General features: G+C 41.2%; 1 protein-coding gene across 1 annotated transcript; it reads right to left on the bottom strand.

Annotated features, from left to right (window-relative positions):
- Positions 1 to 2,376: 2,376 nt before the first annotated feature.
- LOC140732993 (immunoglobulin lambda-1 light chain-like) lies at positions 2,377 to 6,495 on the bottom strand. Its single transcript, XM_073055729.1, has 2 exons — positions 6,151 to 6,495; positions 2,377 to 2,904 (listed from the first exon to the last, which is right to left on the bottom strand). The coding sequence occupies exons 1-2, from the start codon at positions 6,485 to 6,487 to the stop codon at positions 2,582 to 2,584; spliced, it is 660 nt and encodes a 219-aa protein (XP_072911830.1). The 5' UTR covers positions 6,488 to 6,495; the 3' UTR covers positions 2,377 to 2,581.
- Between the last annotated feature and the right edge of the window lie 13,407 nt (positions 6,496 to 19,902).

Here is a 19,902-nt window from a genome sequence, read left to right on the forward strand (position 1 = left end):
ATGTCAATAAGGTTGTTTAGAAGGCATGTCGCCTTCATTAGTCAGTGATCGAGTTCAAAGGCCGACAGCGAATGTTGTATTTCCATAAAATTCCGGTTAGAACACACCTGCATTATGGTGTCTGATTCTGGTCATTATAGGAAGGAGAGTGGAAACTTTAGAGAAGGTTTAGAGGAGATTGACCATGATGCCGCTTGGATTAGTGGTCATGTCTAATCAGGATAGGTTGAACGAGCTAGGGCTTTTCGCTTTGGAATGAAGGAGGTTGAAAGACGACGTGACAGGGATGCAAAAGATTAGAGGAATAGACAGAGTCGAAAGCCAGCGCCTTTTCCCTAGGGCGACAATGGCATTTTCGAGAGGACATACTTTTAAAGTGATTGGACGAAAATGTAGAGGGATGTCAGAGGTAAATTCTTTACACACAACGGTGTGTTCGTGGAATGCCTTGCCAGGTGTGGTGGTAGAGGCAAATATATTAACATTTAAGAAACTCTTAGGCCAATGGATGAAAAAAAATGGAGGGCTATGTGTGAGGGAATGGTTGGAGGGAATGATTAGATTGATCTTGGATTAGGTTAAAAGGTGGGCACAACATCGTGGGCCAAAAGGCCTGTGCTATGCTTAACGATTCTGTATGCGCTTTTCAATAATAGTAACCGCGATCATTCACATATTTCTCTGTGTACACCACCTCTCCGTTATGCGGGCAGATAAATCTGTGAGCTGATCCACGGGATGAAATGTATTGCTAATAAAAATATTCCTGCCATCCAACCCCAACATTTCTTGGATCGGCTGTCATTTTTACATATAAATGTCAACACTTCTCGATATTGCTACTGGCAGAATTCAATCAATCTGCATTTCCAAGCTCTTCCACTTCCCGATTCTCTTCGGACCAGACATAGAAATTCCAGGGGTAATTTGCTTCAATGCGGATTGTGAAGATGTTCGAAAAAAATGAAGCGGTGGAATTCTTACATTTTATACATTCGTGTGATTTATCGCTTTAAATCGTTTAGGTATTAAATTACTACTTGATTTAGAAATTGTCAAATATATTTTAAGGATTTTAAACGTGCCTGAATGACAGAAAAGAATCTGAAATGTTGAATGAATATTTCCAAACTTTGATAGATTGAAGTGAGCCATGCCCTTTGACCAAAATCTCCCAGTGCAGTTTTGGTCATTTTATCGTCCTATCACAACACTGAATGGTCTGCCACACCAAGTACAACCGCACCTGCCGCGCAGGAACTGGAATGCCCCCGCTCACACAGACTTTCTGGTGCGATACTGGAATTTACTTTTATATAATGTGATTTTAAAGTACTGCGCAGTTTACAGGCCGCGTAAAAATGTCCTGCTCCGAGCAATGGTTGGTCTGTGCAGCTGTAAAGCCACAGGGAACTCCTTAGGCCTTCCATATTCAGAGAAGGCAAGTCCAACGGCCTCAGTCCAGAGTGAGTGATGAAGACCACGTGATATTAATGTCCCTGTTTCAATAACCCATGTATGAATTTCAATGATGAGCTGCAAACTTGCTCTGGCTATTCTTTTCTTATCGAGATAAAACAACTTGTATAACCAATTAGAAAGACGTGAGTGCAATTCGTATTCTCATTCGCCTGAAAATGATATTTTCGTTATTTATTGAACATATTTATCTTATGTTTAGGATACAGTTCTCTCGACCTGTATACTATGGCCACGGTATTCTACATTACACACAGAAAGCTATCATTATATATATTCTACAAACTAATGTACAAATGTCGGTGCGCTATCTTCGGCGGTTCACTGTTTTGAATCCCGAAATAGCTTCAGATAAACAGCCACCGTCAGACTGTATTTACTAGAAATGCTTTGGACTACCATTTGCAATGTTTGTTAGGTATCGTAAGCCGAAATCGCCTGGAAGGAAAACTGTAGTTTTGAAGGATACTTGAGCAAATATGTCATTAGTATGCACTTTAATAAGTGCTACTCTGCTCTTCGCCGGTGCTGACACAGAGTACAGAAGCCCTTGTCTGCCTGACATGACCAGCTGTAGTAAAACCATTTCCATGAATAATACAATGCTAAAATTGGAAATCGAATATACCCACGATTTTCAAATAAAGGCAGTATCAGGATTTCTTTTACTATGTATGGAAATTTCGCTGACAAGTAATTACACCACTTGTCCAGATGTAGCCACAGTGATTATGATTTCTTCAGAAAGAAAATATACCAAAAAACTAGCACAACGTGTAAGCGACGTTGTCTATTTTATTTCATGGAATGCCAAAGTTTGATCATCTTCACTATCTATGCAAACGTTTGAAAAATAATGCTCTTGTCGGACATATTGATCAAGGCAAAAACACCACAGGAGATCGCATAGATTTTAATTACTTCGGGATAAAATTACATGGACGATATCAATTTCAGAACAAATGCTATTTAAGAACGTCCAGCAAGGCGGAATGCCTGTTTTCTCGCAGTTGAAAAATGTGTCAGCTACAATCAAAAATTTAACATCCGTAATGAAATTCGTTTGTTTTATTTTAAAGAACCAGCCTCTAAACATATTGTATTACATACAGCTGGATCGCGCGATGTTTGTTTGAAATGGGGTTGACTGAGACTCGTGTTTAACCACGCAGGAGTAAAGCTCGTGTGAGTTCCAGTCTGAGGCTGGCAGAGTCAGGTAACTGCTCGCACTGAACGTGTTGTCCGCGTCCTGCTGGATCCGGCTGGTCTCAACGCCATTCCTTCTCGTACTGCCGTCCACAGTCCACTCGATATTCACAGCGGCCGGATTAAACCCGCTCACTAAACACACCAGTGTTGCGGTGCCCTGTCCCAGAATTTCTTCCGCAGACGGTCGGAGGACGGATACGGCGGGTTTTCGTGGACCTGTAAATAGAAAGAAGTGCAGGGAAGTGAGTTATTAATTGATATAAATTGGAATCAAACTTTGTCTTTTTTCAACGATTTTACAACCATAAAAGTGGGAACGCATGAGAACCCGGGCACAACTGAATCTCATTAATGTATTTTGATCTTCCACAAACGCATCAAGCGAAATATACATCATGAACATTAGAAGTAGCTGCAAAGTAAAGGAAAGAGATGTTTTACATAACAGCAAAATTCAAAGCAATAAGATGAAAAAAATCGATGGAATGGTAAAACAAAATCCGACTGGAGAGGCTTCTGAACAATGGCGGACAGAACCCATCCATTCGTGAAATACTCTCCAATATACATAAGATATACTTTATATATCCCATAATACCCCGTTCTAATCTGATGTAACTATTCTATAGTTAATATTGTGACAGATTATTGCCATGGTCCATGGTGTTAAAATCGTAAAGACATGAAAAACAGAACCAATAGCAAACCCCGAAAGAGATTTGGCAAAGAGCGAGGTAAAACTCCAAAATGTCGTCGCAGCTATTCACGTAAAAAGATGAGGCAGTGGATTTGAGTGACATACTGTGCCTTTGTCTCTCCTCGGAGATGCCGCAATTTGCCTCAATAAAGGAGGGATTGTGAATGGCTAAAAATAATGGAAATATTTTAATGGGAATAAATAATACCAGTTAAGGTTTTATACTTGGAATTTCTAGTTTTTAGTCACTCAATTAATTCCGAAAGAGTTGTTTGGACCGGGGTAATACACACTGAAGAAAAAGCCGATAACAACTCTCAGAGTTCTATGAAATCCAGAAGATGTGGATAGCTGGGTCAAGGTTCTTATAATCACTTTTTCATTAATTTGAAAAGTTGAACCCATTCACACAATAAGATATAGAGACTACAGAACAGAATTTACAAAGAAATCGTTTAACGGTAGTATTTCGTAGGAAATTAAACATAAGTGATAGTAGTTGCTATGACGAAGGAGAAGGAGCTTCGGAGGCTGAAAGAATTGAAGTTAGATAAGTCGACAAACTAGATGGACTACACTCCAGGATTCTGCAGGCGGTAGCTGGATAGATTAGAGAGGCATTAGTAACGATATTTCAATAATGGGCCCATGGGTCCGCAGGACTAGAAACTCACAAATATTACTCCACATTCAGAGAAGAAATGGACGCAAAATGCAGGATATTATGGACCAGTTAGCCTGACGTCAGTCAATTTCCTAGTAAACATACTGATGTTTAATCGAAATTTAAATATATTGGGATTGCGAGAATCCATTAGTAAGGACGAAATTTCTAGGTACTTGGTGGCATACGACTAAATCAGCCGTGATCAGCATGGTTCCCTTAAGGGGAAATTTAGTTGACAAATCTGTTGAGATTCCTTTAAAAAATACCAGGCAGGATAGACAAATAAGAGTCAGTGGATGTTGTTGACTTGGATTTTCAGAAGACCATTGACAAAGTGTCACACATCAGGCTGCTTAACACGATAAGAGTACGTGGTATCACAGGCATAGATGGAGCATTGGCTGACTGGCAGGAGAAAAGCGTGAGGATAATCTTTTCTGGTTGGCTACCGGTGACTAGTGGTGTTGTGCAAGGATGGGTGTTGAGTCTGCTACGTTTCATGCTAGACGTTAATGATCTGAACGACGGGATTTATGGATTAGTGGCCAGGTTTGCGGATGATGCAAAGACAGGTGGATGGGTAGACAGTGTTGAGGCAGTAGGAGTCTGCAGAATGATCTTGACGGATCAGGTGAACGGGCAAAGAATTGACAGATGGAGTACAGTGTGCGAAATCGTATGGTCGTGGACTATGGTAGAAGGAATAAAGGTACAGACTTCTAAACGGAAACCGCATTAAGAAGTCGGACGTACAAGGAGACCTGAAAGTCATCCTGCAGGATTCCCAAAATGTTAACTTTCAGGCAAAACCAAGCTTAGTATTTATTTCGAGATGAGCAGAATATAAAAGCAAAGATTTAATGCTAATGTTTTAAAAGACAATAGCCAGATCAGATTTAGAGTATTGTAAGCATTTTTGGGCCACATATCTAAGAAAAGATGTGCGTACTGGCATTGGAGAGGGACCAGAGGAAAGATCCTGACAATAAAAGAGTTAAAGTATAAGGAGCATTTGATGGCCCTGGGCCTGTACATGCTGGATTTCAAAAGAAAGTTGGCGGGGGTGGGGCGGGGGGAGGATGAAGTCTCATTTTAACTTACCGAATACTGAAAGAGCTAGATTGAGTGGAAGTGGGAGGATGCCCCCTATAGTGTGAGAGGCTAAAACTGAGAGAAAATCCTTTGAATATAAGGGTAGCCCTTTAGAACAGAGATGAGCTGAATATGATTTATCCATAAAGTGCTGATTCTGTAGAATTTATTCCCAAAGGATGCTGTGCAGACCAAGTCTTTGGGTAAATTTAAAACTGAGTTTATTGTCTCTGGATTAGCAACGGCATCAAAGGTTATGGAGAGAAGTCAGGAGAATGAGATTGAGAGAAAATATACCAGCGATGATCAAATGACGCAGCAGACTCATAGGGTCGAATTCTGTTCCTAGGTTTTACCGTCTTAAGGAAATAGAAGTTCTCTATCGCAATTCGGTAACATTCACAGCTCGGCTCTTGTCCTCATTAAGCTTTTGGTTCAGGATAAATTGTAAGGTCAGTCAACTGTGTACATGTAGACGGTCAAACATAACAATGATTTAGGAGACCAAGGTGCACAACACAATACACAAAAAATAAAGTAATATTAGCAGAAATAAATTTTTAAAAACTAACAATATATATTCCAGACGATTGGTATTCAGATCATTTGTACAGGAACTTGCGGGCTCTAAACTCGACTGCAACTTGGTTGTCTAATGCAAAACCTCACTGTTGGGAATATATTTTAATACATCTGTTCCCTGGGAAACTTTTAAGAAACACTTGCAAGCAGCACGAAGCATCTATTCACGAAGCAATTTTAAAAATGTCATGGCAATGAACTCAGGTTGTTTTGAAGATACTTTTCAGCTAAATTAAGTAACCCTACCAAGCAAAAGGGATGCATATGCGCTCGTTTTCTGCCTGCGGTATTGTAAAGATACAATGAGAGGCGGACTGTAAATCAGATCGAAGCATCAGGATTGATAATATTATTCCAAGGTTCAAACGAAAAAAACCCCAAACAAAATCAAAAGGTGATTAGACCCCAACAAATATTTACTTACTGTTGAAATTCAGTTTGGTTCCTCTCCCAAAGGTGAATGTGTACGGGCTACTACTATACCCGACACCACAGTAATAATCGGCGGCGTCCTGCCATTGCACGTTGGTGATAGTTAAATGCATTTGGTTGCTCGATGAGTCTGTGGAACCGGTGAATCGATCTGGAATTCCCGATCCTCTCGTGGAGCTTCCATACCACACAAAAACTGGGGCGCTGCCGGGTTTCTGCATGTACCAGCTCGTGACGTAGCTGCTGATGCTGCCCCCTGACATGGTACAAGTGATTTTCACGGTTCTACCCGGAGACGCCGATACGGACGGAGACTGAGTCAAAGTCATCTCCGCGTTTGCAACTGGCGAAAATAACAAATAATTATTTAAAACGCTTAAGTAAAAAACACAACATAAAGGACAGTATAAAGGATTAAGTATTCTACCTACTGAACAAACAGGACACAAACGCGGCAAGAACCAGGACCCATTCAGCCATGGTGAAGCAGATAAGAATCAGAAGTCAAAAGCTTTCGGACACAAGTCCTGTTCAGGGCTTTCGAAGCTGCTCCTTAAGAACTGTGGAAGACTGCAAAGTCACTGAAATATATATTCATGCAGATCTCTACTCACGAATGAAATTGATCTTGATTTCAGGAAATGGGCGGGGCAACTATGTAAAAGATGCTGAGGTCGAGAGGGTTTGGAAATTCAAGTTCAGTGGAGTGGACGTCACCAACAACCTATCCTGGTCCAACCACGTTGATGTCACGGCAAAGAGCGCTCATTGGCGCTCTATCTTTGACTCTCAGCAATTTTTATCGATGAATTGTGTCTGGATGCAGCACGGCTGGGTATGGTGTCTGCTCTGCTGGTAATTGAAATAAACTGAAGAGAGTTGCGCATAGAGCTCAGCACATCACGGAAGCCAACTCCTCTCGATGAATTCTGTGTACACTGTCGCTGCCTCGGCAAAGCAGCCAATATAGGCAAAGACTTCATCCATCACGGACATTCTCTCTCCTCCCCCATCCCATCGGGCAAAAGATCCAAAAGCCTTAAAGGCAGTTACCACCAGGTTCAAAGACATCGTTGGTCTCGCTGTTATGTGACCTCTTAATGTTTCCCTACTGCGATCAGAAAGACTCTTGATCTCACAATCTACGTCGTGATGCCCTTGCACCTTACTGCCTACCCATAATGCAGTTTCTCTGAAACTTAAACACTTTATTCTACTCGCGTGTGCTATCTCAATGCACTGATGAACTGATCTGCCTGAATGACCTGCAAATCAGTTTGTTCTCTGCACCTCGGTACATGGGACAACATTTAAGTAATTTGAAAATTTACCAATTTATGACCGTTTCACAGGTTCACTGTCACTGACATTTGCACATTTCCACACAGCCCCAAACTCCAACCCGAACATACAAATGCATCGGGGGCACATAAACCAATATAAATGAAAATGGGACGAAGCGGCTGAAGTGCTGTCGGTATGAGGTTGCCACAGGCGGGAATAGCTGAGGGGAGAAGGGTTGCATCTGACCAGAAATACGAAGCAATTAACTGACAACAGACGAACAAATAGACTAGCTTATTACGAATTGATTATTGCGAGAATACAGAAATGTTATAAGGAAAGCTGAGAAGGAATTTGAGTCGAGTCTCTGAGGCGTATCCACTTGTTATTTACCAAATATAACTCGGAAATTCACCCTTATGTTTCTGCTATGTTGCACCCTCGTCTCGGAAGTGGAAAGTATCATCAATATAATCCACAGAATATTGTGTTAAACTGTTCGGGTAAAAGCTTTCCCGTGTTACATGTTATACGCTGATAACGTCAATGTAAAACGCCGTGATGATAAATTGCCACAATGCATTTAAAGTGTTGGCTGCACGGATGATCTGAAGCGCCTGTGATGGTGGACAGACAAAGCAACTGTTTGGCATTTCACACAGAGTGGCGGGAACGAAGGGAGTACTGTAGTGAACCATGATACTTGGAATATCGATGGAAAATGTTTCAGAATTTCAGTGGAATTTTCTCCTTTACAGTGTTTCAATGAGACTCAATAATACGCCGCTGGTCTTAGGTTGATTTATTTGTCTTTTTTTGTAATTCAAATTTTTATTATTATTTATTCTTATTTTACAAAGCAACACAGCATATCATAGAGCAGATGCAGTACAGCATATTTATACAGACATCCCATGACCGGAAAACATATAAAACTACGAAACAGAAAAAAACCTTCTAATTTAAGTTTAAATCAACATACAACCAAAATTGATCCCACGCGTCTTGCACCTTTCCCCCACTGTTAATTCTTCCCAACATGTGTTCATATGATGAAATCTTAACCCTTTCCTCAGTCCATTCCCTCACAGAGGGACATCTGGGTTTTTTTCCAGTTTGTAATATAATTCTTGCAGCTGTGATGAGACCCGCCTTTAAAATAGTAAATTTGTCATTGTTTACATTAGGTATCATTGTCCTATCACCCAAGAGACAAAGCCGTGGGCACAAGGGCAGTGTAGGACCCGACCAATTCCCCAACAAATCAAGTACTTTACACCAAAATGGACGACCAATGGAACGCTCCCAAATCATGTGAAAATATGTGCCCACCTGATTTTTACATTTCCAGCATAAATGATTATCAACAATCCCCATTTTGTAGAGTCTAGTTGGTGTTCAATAATATCTGTGTACTATCTTATACCGAATAAATTTCCCTCTCGCTTCTCTAATATGTCTACCCACATTTGATAAAATATTTGACCACTCATTATCTTCAATATCACTTCCAAGATCCTTCTGCCATACTGCTTTGAGATTGTTACACGGTTCACCCACAGAGTGCTTGAACACTTTATAAAACACTGATTGATGCTTTATGAACTTCCTGTGGTAGTGTAAAGTATTCACTTAAAGGGTTACTTTGTGGGCCACCATTCATGAATATGCGACTAATGCAATGTCTTATTTGTAAATACTTCCAGAAACGCCCTTTATCTGCAAAGTTATATTTCCTCTGCAAATCCACATACAACATAAAAATCCCAATCTCACAGAGATCACCTACTGTATTTACACCTTTAATCTTCCATTCTTTCCAGTACACCATTCTTTTCCCAATGCGTATCACAGGGTTATTCCAGAGCGAGGAGTATAACTGATTTAAATGTGAAATGTTTACAAGGTTTATGAATTGTACTCCACACACCCCTTGAGTGAAATAGTATAGGATTTAGATTAGTCTTGTTTTCCACATGTTGTGAGAGAATGTTAATGGGAGAATGTGGTGCAGCCAAGCTCCGTTCTATAACTACACAATCTAAATCAACATCTGCCCTGTCCCAATGTTTAGCTAACTTGATCATTTCAAAGGATAATTGATAAGTCCTGACGTCTGGTAGACTGAGCCCACCCATGTCACTGGACATACAAATCTTACTCATTTTATTTCTGAGCTTCTTCTTATCCCATAGAAAGTCAATAATAATTTTGTTGTATTGCTTGTCAATCAAATCTGTAATATTTAAAGAAAGCATCATAGAAAGATAGTTAAACTGAGGTGCTATGACCATTTTAACTACATTGACTTTATCCCAGAGTGACAGTAGCAGTACCCCTCACTTAGCCAGATTATTTCTTATCCTACTCAATAATGGATTATAATTTAAAGTAATTATTTCATCCAAATTCTGACTGTGTTTGACCCCTAGATACTTCATTCCAACTGGCACCCATCTAAAATTAAAGTGAGATACTGAATTTGAATAACACAATTTTGACATTGGCATAACCTCAGATTTACTACAGTTGATTTTATAACTAGACACGTCAGAATATAATTGAATTGTTTTCATTAGTGGGGGTAAGGAATAAGCAGGGTCACTAATCAGTAATAAAATATCGTCAGCATATAGCATCAACTTATGCTCCTTTCCGCCTCCCTTCACCCCTATAATATCTGGATCTGCTCTAATAACGACCTCCAACGGTTCCAAAAGAAAATCGTAAATAACAGTGGGGAGAGGGGGCAGCCTTGGCGTGTACCCCGTGAAATGTTGAAAAATGGGGATATGATATCATTTGTAATAACTGCAGCCTTAGGGATTTTATACAAAATTATAATCCATGATTAAAGACAGAGTCAAACCCAAAGAATGACAAGGCCGTGGTTAGAAATCTCCACTCAACCCTGTCAAAGGCCTTTTCAGCGTCCAGGGAGATGGCAGTAACTGGGATATTACTTGGGGTGTTCAGTCATGTTAAGTGCGGTAATCTCCTTAAATTGTCAGTTGGGGATCTGCCTTTAATGAAGCCAACCTGGTCAGAGTTAATTATAGATGGCAATACTTTCTCTAATCGCGAAGCCAGTTTTTTAGTCAGTATCTTACAGTCCACATTAATTAAGCTTATAGGCCTATAATTGGAAGGGTCTATTGCATCCCTGTCTTTTTTTGGGATCAACGAATTAATGCTTCATTAAATGTATTAGGTAAAGATTCCAAATTAAATGCTTCTGAATAGATTTTTGTTAGAATAGGAGCCAATATGTCCAGAAATTTCTAATAATATTCAACTGGGAAGCCATCCATACCTGGAGATTTCCCCACTTTCATAGCTGCAATAGCCCGTCCGACCGCATCCTCAGTAATTGGGGCATCCAAGGACTCAGCTTGTTGTGGGGATAATGTAGGCAATTTTCTGTTAGCGAAAAACTGATTCAGCTCCTCCTGGTCATGATTAAACGGTGATGCATATATATGTTCATAGAACTGTTGAAATACTTCATTTCTTTCTTTTGATGATGACACTAATGTATCCCCTTTCTTAATCACAGGTATAACACTATTCGTCTTCTGCTGCTTTAAATATCGTGCCAGCAGCTTACCAGCTTTGTCACCACTTTCATAGAAACTTGTTTTTAATCTAAATAATGCATATTCTGCTTCTTTGTTATATATGTTATTTCGCTGGAATTTCAAATTGCACAGATATTTATATAAGTCATCGGTATATTGTCTTGATAAGACCTTTTCCAATACAAAATTAAGTTTTTTGTTGATTAAAATCATTGCCCCATTTTGTTTGCTATTAAACGATGTAAGAATACCTGGCCCACCCAATCTCTTCTAAATTTCAGTGCATCAACATCTTTAAAATGTGTTTCCTGGACAAATGGAACATCAATTTGTTTTCCTTTAAGGTATGATAAAATCGTTTTTCCTCTTGATTCGGTTTCCACACCCATTAATGTTCCATGATATGAAATTAACCATTTTCATGTCCTAAACTTCATGCACACATGTGCAAAAAAAAAAAACATTTTCCAGGATGACTGGGTCTGGAATGCAATAATTCCAAAAAAAAAAATTCCAAAGAAAAACCTGCTGTACTCTATCCCCATGCTCAATTATTACCAACAAACACTGCAAATGCTGCGATTTCAAACAACTAAACAACCAACATAACCCTAAAACATAGCGATAATATATTCCTGCCAGATGAACTAACAAATAAAAGCAAATAGGCAGAATAAACTCTACAAAGAAACAGAAAATAAAAAGACACATGATATGGTCCGCGAAGTACCGTGCCAGCTAGTAAGCCTCGCACTAATCAGACCGCTTTATCCATGTCCCCACCCACCCTGTTGTACCTAAAAAGATATCTCCACCTATTACCGTCTGTCAGTCAATGACAGCTGCACAATTTTCCTGAATGAATTTCACTGCTTCTGCAGCAGTAGTAAAGAACGTGTTCTTACCTTTCCACGTGAATCGTAGAACTGCTGGATAAGCGAGGGTATATCTCACGTTGATTCTTTGCAGCATTTTCCGAGCCATAGTAAATGCCCTCCGTTTCTCAGCCGATTCTTTGGACATACCCGGAAAGAAGGAGACTTTGTACCCGTCCCACTCAACTCCTCTTTTTGCTTTGGCCGCTTGCTCCACTTTCTCTCTGGCCGAAGAGAGCAAGAATCGTATTAAGACCAGCCTAGGGGCGGGGGGATCCTCGCCCGACCTCGGAGCCGGGACCCGGTGCGCCCTCTCAATCTCAAACTCTGCTTTCAGTTCGATGCCAACTCCGTCGGACATGATTCTTTGCACACACTTAATCAGACCGCCCGTTTCCGCACCCTTCTTTAGACCGACCAGCCTGACGTTGTTCCGTCTGCTCCTGTTCTCAAGCTCCTCGACACGGTTCCACAGCAGGTCCAAGCGTTTATTATTCTGCTCGCTAGAACCCACCAGTTAAACAGTGGTGTCCTCCACGCTGGAGAGGCGACCCTCGGCTTCCGTCAGCCTCTCTTGAATGGCATTGATGGAGTTCTTCAACTCCGTTGTCGTTTCTTTAATTGTAGATAAATCAGTAGCCACCCCGAGCAGAATGGAATTTATACGACTAACCTCAGCCAGTAACTTCTCCATGTTGGAGCCTTGGTCCTTCTGTGTCGTTAGCGTGCCTTGAGCTTCGGGTTGCGGGCCCTGACTTGTAGCCACGTGGTTCGATGTTGCGCTCTTCCAAGATGTTGGCATCGTCCCGAATTATCACGCAAAGTTGTTATTTTTCAGTAAACAAACAATTTGAACTCTAGAGCGGCTGTATCCGAATAAGGCGGGATAAATATGCTCTAATTGATAGAATGTTATGGTGGGTTGTCGGAGCTCCACTAACATGCAGCCATCTTGCCCGGCACCCACGTGACCTCCCTCTTATTTGTGTTTTTATATGAAGTTGAGACGTATCCTGGAGGGGAGGTTTGCTAAGGCTACTGGGGAGAGTTTAAACTAGAATTGTTGTGGGTTGGGAACCGAACTGAAGAGACTGGGAAAGATGAGGTTAGCTCAGAAATAGAGAAAGCTTGTAGACAGTGAGAGAGGGAGGATAGGCAGGTGACAAAGAAGGGATACGCTCAAACCGAAGGCTTGAGATGTGTCTATTTTAATGCAAGGAGTGTTGTGAACAAAGCGGATGAGCTTAGAACGTGGATCAGTACTTGGAGATATGATGTGGTGCCAGTTACCGGGACTTGGATGGCTCAGGGACAGGATTGGTTACTTCAAGTGCCGGGTTTTAGATGTTTCAGAAAGGACAGGGAGGGAGGCAGAAGAGGTGGGTGCGTGACACTGTTGATCAGAGATAGTGTCAAAGCTGCAGAAAAGGTGGACGCCATGGAGGGATTTTCTACGCAGTCTCTGTGGGTGGAGGTTAGGAACAGGAAGGGCTTAATAACTTAACTGGGTGTTTTTATTGGCCGCCCAATAGTAACAGGGATATCGAGGAGCAGGTAAGGAAACAGATCCTGGAAAAGTGTAATAATAACAGAGATGTCGTGATGGGAGATTTTAATTTCCCAAATATCGATTGGCATCTCCCTAGAGCGAGGGGTTTAGATGGGGTGAAGTTTGTTAGGTGTGTTCAGGAAGGTTTCTTGACACAGTATGCAGATAAGCCTACAAGAGGAGAGGCTGTACTTGGTTTGGTGTGGGAAATGAACCTGGTCAGGTGTCAGATCTCTCAGTGGGAGAGCATTTTGGAGACAGTGATCATAATTCTATCTCCTTTACAATAGCATTGGAGAGAGTTAGGACCAGACAAGTTAGAAAAAAGTTTAATTGGATTAAGGAGAATTATGAGGCTATCAGGGGGGAAATTGGAGACAAATTGGAAACATGTGTTCTCAGGGAAAAGTAAGGAAGAAATGTGGTAAATATTCAGGGGACATGTGTGTTGAGCTCTGTACAGGTACGTTCCAATGAGACAGGGTAGTTATGGTAGGGTACAGGAACCGTGGTGTACAAAGGCTGAAATAAATCTAGTCAAGAAGAAAAGAAAACTTACAAAAAGGTTCAGTGAGCTAGGTAATGTTAGAGATCTAGAAGATTACAAAGCTATTAAGAAGGAAATTAGGAGAGCCAGAAGGGGCCATCAGAAGGTCTTGTTGGGCAGAATTAAGGAAAACCCAAAGGCATTCTACAAGTATGTGAAGAGCAAGAGTATAAGACGTGTAAGTATAGGACCTATCACATGTGACAGTGGGAAAGTGTGTATGGAACCGGAGGAAATAACAGAGGTACTTAATGAATACTTTTTCTTCAGTGTTCACTTTGGAAAACGATCTTAGTGATTGTAGTGATAACTTGCAGCAGACTGAAAAGCTTGAGCATGTAGATATTAAGAAAGAGGATGTGCTGGAGCTTTTGGAAAGCATCAACTTGGATAAGTCGCCGGGACCCGACGAAATGTACCCCGTGCTACTGTAGGAGGCGAGGGAGGAGATTGCTTAGCCTCTGTTGATGATCTTTGCATCTGTTCTGGGACCATTACTCTTCGTGATTTTTATAAATGACCTGGATGAGGAAATGGAAGGATTTGTTAGTAAGTTTGCTGATGACACGAAAATTGGAGGTGTTGTGGATAGTGTGGAGAATTGTTAGAGGTTACAGTGGGACATTGATAGGATGCAAAACTGGGCTGAGAAGTGGCAGTTGGAGTTCAATCCAGATCGGTGTGAAGTGGTTCAGTTTGGTAGTCAAATGTGATGGCAGAATATAGTATTAATGGTCAGTCTCTTGGCAGTGTGGGGTATCAGAGGGATCTTGGTGTCCGAGTCCATAGGACGTTCAAAGTAACTGCGCAGGTTGACTCTGTGGTTAAGAAGGCATATGGTGTATTGGCCTTCATCAATCGTGGAATTGAATTTAGGAGTCGAGCGGTAATGTTGCAGATATATTGGACCCTTGTTAGACCCCATTTGGAGTACTGTGCTCAGTTCTGGTCGCCTCACTGCAGGAAGGATGTGGAAGCAACAGAAAGGGTGCAGAGGAGATTTACAAGGATGTTGCCTGGATTGGGGAGCATGCCTTATGAGAATAGGTTGAGTGAACTTGACCTTTTCTCTTTGGAGCGAAGGTGGATGAAAGGTGACCTGTTAGAGGTGTACAAGATGATGATAGGCATTGATCGTGTGGATAGTAAAATTTGGCTAAATGGTTGCCAAAAAAGGACACAGGTTTAAGATGCTGAGGAGGACCTCTGTAGGAGAGATGTCAGTGGAGATATCAGGGGTAAGTTTTTTACTCAGTGAGTGGTGAGTACGTGGAATGGGCTGCCGGAAACGGTGGTGGAGGCGGATACGATGTGGATTTTTAAGAGTCTTTTAGATAGGTACATGGAGCTTAGTAAAATAGAGGGCTATAGGTAAGCCTAGTAATTTCTAAGGTAGGGACGTACTCGGCAAAACTCCGTGGGTCGAAGGGCCTGAATAGTGCTGTAGGTTTTCTAAGTTTGTATGTTTCTATGTAATTTTTGTTTAAAACACAGAGAGCAGTGAATGTTTGCATTAGCGTGTCCTGTCTAACGATTGGCATTAAACAGAAATTATCCTATAAACTCTGGCATCAAATGTCAGTTGCAGCAATTATCGCCTGTGCTCTCTCGCTAATATTTCCTGATATTTGCATGATGTCAGTTTGAAAAAGATAACATTCATTCCAGAGTATTGACTCCAGTGAACCCAGTTTGGGAAATTGATGAAGAGCACAGTCGCTGCTATTTTATGTGTTCAGGGCCCGGTTCTTCCTTTCTCACAGGGAAGTATGGGTATCGAGTGATGCAACATTTCCACCTACTGGCGCAAATAACACACGGACTAATATAATGTGACATTCACTGTGTGCTACACTGTAGACACTTGAAAATGGAGATCATTTCCGATTTTGAATTGTCACTTTTCTTGATGTAAGTATGGAATCACATGGCATTGAGGGTGACTGGGGCCAGGAATCAAATGGATCTGCATGAAAATAAAACCTGCTTGTTCAGTAATATCCTTCTGACACGTCACACTTAGGATACGAAGTGGGCCCCTGTCCCTCCTGCCTGATCCTCCGATTAATAAAATTGCGGCTGAATCCAATGGAATCCCCGCCTCTAATTCCTTCTTAGTGTCCTTTGGTTGGCGCTAGAACACGTTATTCTAAAATATTTCAAAGTATTTAACGAGCACCTCATAGACTTTGGCCCATTAGTTTAGTTTGAAGTATAATTCCCAATAATCATGAACGTGCAATTATGGTAAACAACCTTTGTGTTGTAGGATGCACGTGGCCTTAATATCTTTCCAGGATTCATCTACCAGAGGAGAATTTTGCTTTATTATTTTTCAAACCACCTCTTTCTCTCCGTGCCCAGAAAATTGGCCATCCATCTTCATTTCTTTGTGTTCAACATTCACTGTCAACGGATCCTTGTGCATTTTCTCATCTTCCTGTCCTTCCTGAATGTGACGTTTCCTTTAACATTTTAGTCCCAATCCAAACAGTCTAGCAGGCATGCCTCTGTAACATCTGTCGGTCGATGCTTATTTACTTGTATTTGCACTTCCAGCTAGCTGCTTTCTGTGAAATGTTCTGTGCTCTTTCATATACTGTCAGTGTTCAGTTTATTCGAGTTTAAGGGAATGGTACTAAAGAAAACAAAAATGTGGAGGCGAAATCCACTCTTCGTGAATTTTATAAATGACCTGGATGAGAAAGTGGAGGGATGGGTTAGTAAGTTTGCTGATGACACAAAGGTTGGACGTGTTGTAGATAGTGTGGAGGTCTGTCAGAGGTTACAGCGGGACATTGATAGGATGCAAAACTGGGCTGAGAAGTGGCAGATGGTGGTCAACCCAGATAAATGTGAAGTGGTTCATTTTTGTAGGTCCACGTTCAGAGCTTGCCTTGACCATGTTAAAGGCTTTCTTCAAGATTTCCACTGTCGGCAAGTGTTCCTGGGTCTGCCATGGCCGTCCAGGCTTCCGAGGACTATTCAATTTTCCCGAGTTTTATTCCATATTCCCCAGATTTATTTCATGTTTCCCAAATTTATTCAATGTCTATCTCGAGATTACCAGCCCTGTCTCGGATTCCCCAGGACGATCTCGAGTTCCTCAGGTCTCTCTCCAGTTTATCAGGTCTATCTGGAGACGACCAACCTTGTTGGGAGATGAATAGCCAGTCTCGGATTCCCCAGGTCTGTCTGTCTCGTGTTCAGGCGTGTTACTCTCGGGTTCCCCAAGACGTCAGTTGCCGGACTTATTGTCATGAGCCCTTCGAGCCGTAGAGCTTCGGACTACAATGTTTATAAAGCATACGTATTGTTATTAAGGACTGCTGTATTTTAGTCAAGTCCCATAACTCTGATGAACTCCAGTAAATAGAAGTCAAGCCTATGCAATAGTTTTTCCTAGGATAACGAACCACCAATGAAGTCGTTCTTGTTAGCTTCCTCTGAACGTCTAACACATTTACATCATTTCTTAAGTAAGAAGAATGCAGTACACAGCCCACATTTGGTTCTTTATTGCCCCGTCACGTGAAACATAACATCCCCCAATTTTGCACTTAATTCCCTTAACATGTTCCCAGCCTTTTTAGTTACTTTCACCTGAATAATAGCATTTTGTGAATTACATGCTATCGTGATCTAAATGCCCTTACCCTTCTTTAACTTGGAAGGTTACAATCTCACGCACTTAGGTTATCAATATCCCTTCCCAGCTTTTTGACTTTCTCTTCACTATGTAATTGCCTATTTGTCTTTTTGTCATCGGCGAATTGGAAGGACCTGAATTGTTTCACAGATTCTGAGATATATCATTCCAGACACTCGATCATTAACGTCAACACCTCGTTTTTTGTCAGTCAATCAATTTTTTATTCACGTCAACATGTTATCACCTATTATTCTGCCCTCACTGAAGGCAGATTCAAATATTGATTGAAATTCCTTCGACTTCTAACAAATGCTTTCAACGAATGAATGAATGAATATACGAACGATTACATAATGGCCGATCTGATGACTGCAGGTAATGGCTTAACAACGCCGAAACGATGAATCAACATCAACTGTGGACGAACAATTAAACAATGAAATCTAGTAATAAATAGCAATCCAGATCAGGGAAGACATTATACCCATACCATAAAGGTTTATTTTCCAAGTTAGCCATTGATATGACTCTTCTCAATTTTTCAGTGCAGAAGTGCACGGAAATGACAAATCCAAAGAAATTACAATGTGAGATTCTTCGTCTGCTAAAATGTAGAAATACTGCGCATTCCAAGACTTAATCAAACTATGGCTTGTGTCTCTATGAACCAATATGCGCGCACCTGGGTGTCACGTGTGCATGCGTTGCTCAAAAAACAAGAAAGACATTGGAAAGCCATGAGGTAAAAACGATGATAACATGTATTTGCCTTTTTATTCTTGGAGGAAACGATCTCATTCCAACGATCCAATATATAATTCAAAATATGTTTGTCACAAAGGCAGGAAAAGCTGCCAGATGTTCCCGGGTTTAGATATTTCGAAAAGGGTCAGGGAGGGAGGTAAAAGAGATGGAGGAGTGGTATTGCCAATGAGGGAGAGTATCGCAGCTACAGAATGCGAGGATGTCGTGGAGAGATCGTTTATTGAGTCTCCGTGGGTGGAATTCAGAAATAGGAGGAGTTGCAGTCACTCTAATGGGAGTATCTTACAGCTCACACTTCATAACAGGAACTTCGAGGAGTAGGTCGACAGGCTGATTTTGGAAAGCTGCAAAAACACGCACTTCCCTAATAATGATTGGCATAGCTTACATGCAAAGGATTTAGACAGGGCAGAATTTGTTAGGTCTGTTAATGAAGGATTCCTGAATATGTGGACAGGACAACTAGAAGAGAGGCCTTACTGGATCTGGTGCTAGCCAATGGAACAGGCCAGGTGTCTGGTTGCTCGTGGGTAATCACAACTCCCTAATTTACCATAGCCTTGGAGAGGGATAAGAGCAGGTGGTTTTGAAGGAGAGGGAATTATGATGCTATTGGACATGAGCTTGTGAGCAGAAATTGGGAACTAATATTATCAGGGAAATGAACAAGGAAATGTGGAAGTTGTGTAGGGAACACTAATGGGGTGCTGGGTAGGGTTCTCCCAAATCAACATGGATGGTAGGGAGAAGGAGGCATGATTGACAAGAGATGTGAAGCATCCCAACAAGAGGATTAAAAAAATTTCACTAAAGGTTTTTGAAGGAAAGATTAGACATAGCTCTTGAGTGTTACGAAGTAGCCAGGAAGGAGCTGAATAATGAATTTAAGAGAGCTAGAAGGGGGGAATAAGAAGAGGTTGGTGAGTATGATTAAGGAAAACCCCAAGACGTTTTACACGTAGGTGAAGAACAGAAGGATGACTAGAGTGAGTAAAAGAAAAGGAACTATGTGCTTGGAGTCGGAAGAGTTAGGGGAGTTGCTTAATTAATTAATGAATTATTCACCACTGAGAGGGACCTTGACTTGTGTGTGGACAGCCTAAAACAGGCTGACATGCTAGAACATGTGACGTTAAGAAATAGGATATTGTCGAACGTTTGAAAAAAAAAGACATAAGGCACTGAGGCCGAATGGGGTATACCCTGTTTACTACGGGAAGAGAGGGAAGTGAATAATCCTTCTTGGTGATAATCTTTGCACCGTCATTAGACACAGGAGGAGTAGCAGAAGTTTGGAGGGTCTCAAATGCTGTTACTTTCTTGAAGAAAGGGATTAGGGATAATCCTGGGAATTATAGACCAGAGCTGCATGTCAGTGGTGGTCAAACTTTGGAAGTGATTCTTAAAAGCAGGACATATGAGCAGTTGGGGAAGCATAGTCTGATCACATACACTACAGCTTTTTGAGGAGCATTTCATGTCTCACGAACACTT

The sequence above is a fragment of the Hemitrygon akajei genome, chromosome 9 (genome assembly GCF_048418815.1).
Source record: "Hemitrygon akajei chromosome 9, sHemAka1.3, whole genome shotgun sequence".
NCBI lineage: Eukaryota > Metazoa > Chordata > Chondrichthyes > Myliobatiformes > Dasyatidae > Hemitrygon > Hemitrygon akajei.

Bases quoted from the DNA above. Each gene is read 5' to 3' on its own strand.
- LOC140732993 (XM_073055729.1), bottom strand. From the start codon at position 6,487: ATGACTTTGACTCAGTCTCCGTCCGTATCGGCGTCTCCGGGTAGAACC. The intron at 2,905-6,150 runs GTAAGTAAATAT...TTCTATTTACAG, and splicing joins AACCAAACTGAATTTCAACA to GTCCACGAAAACCCGCCGTA.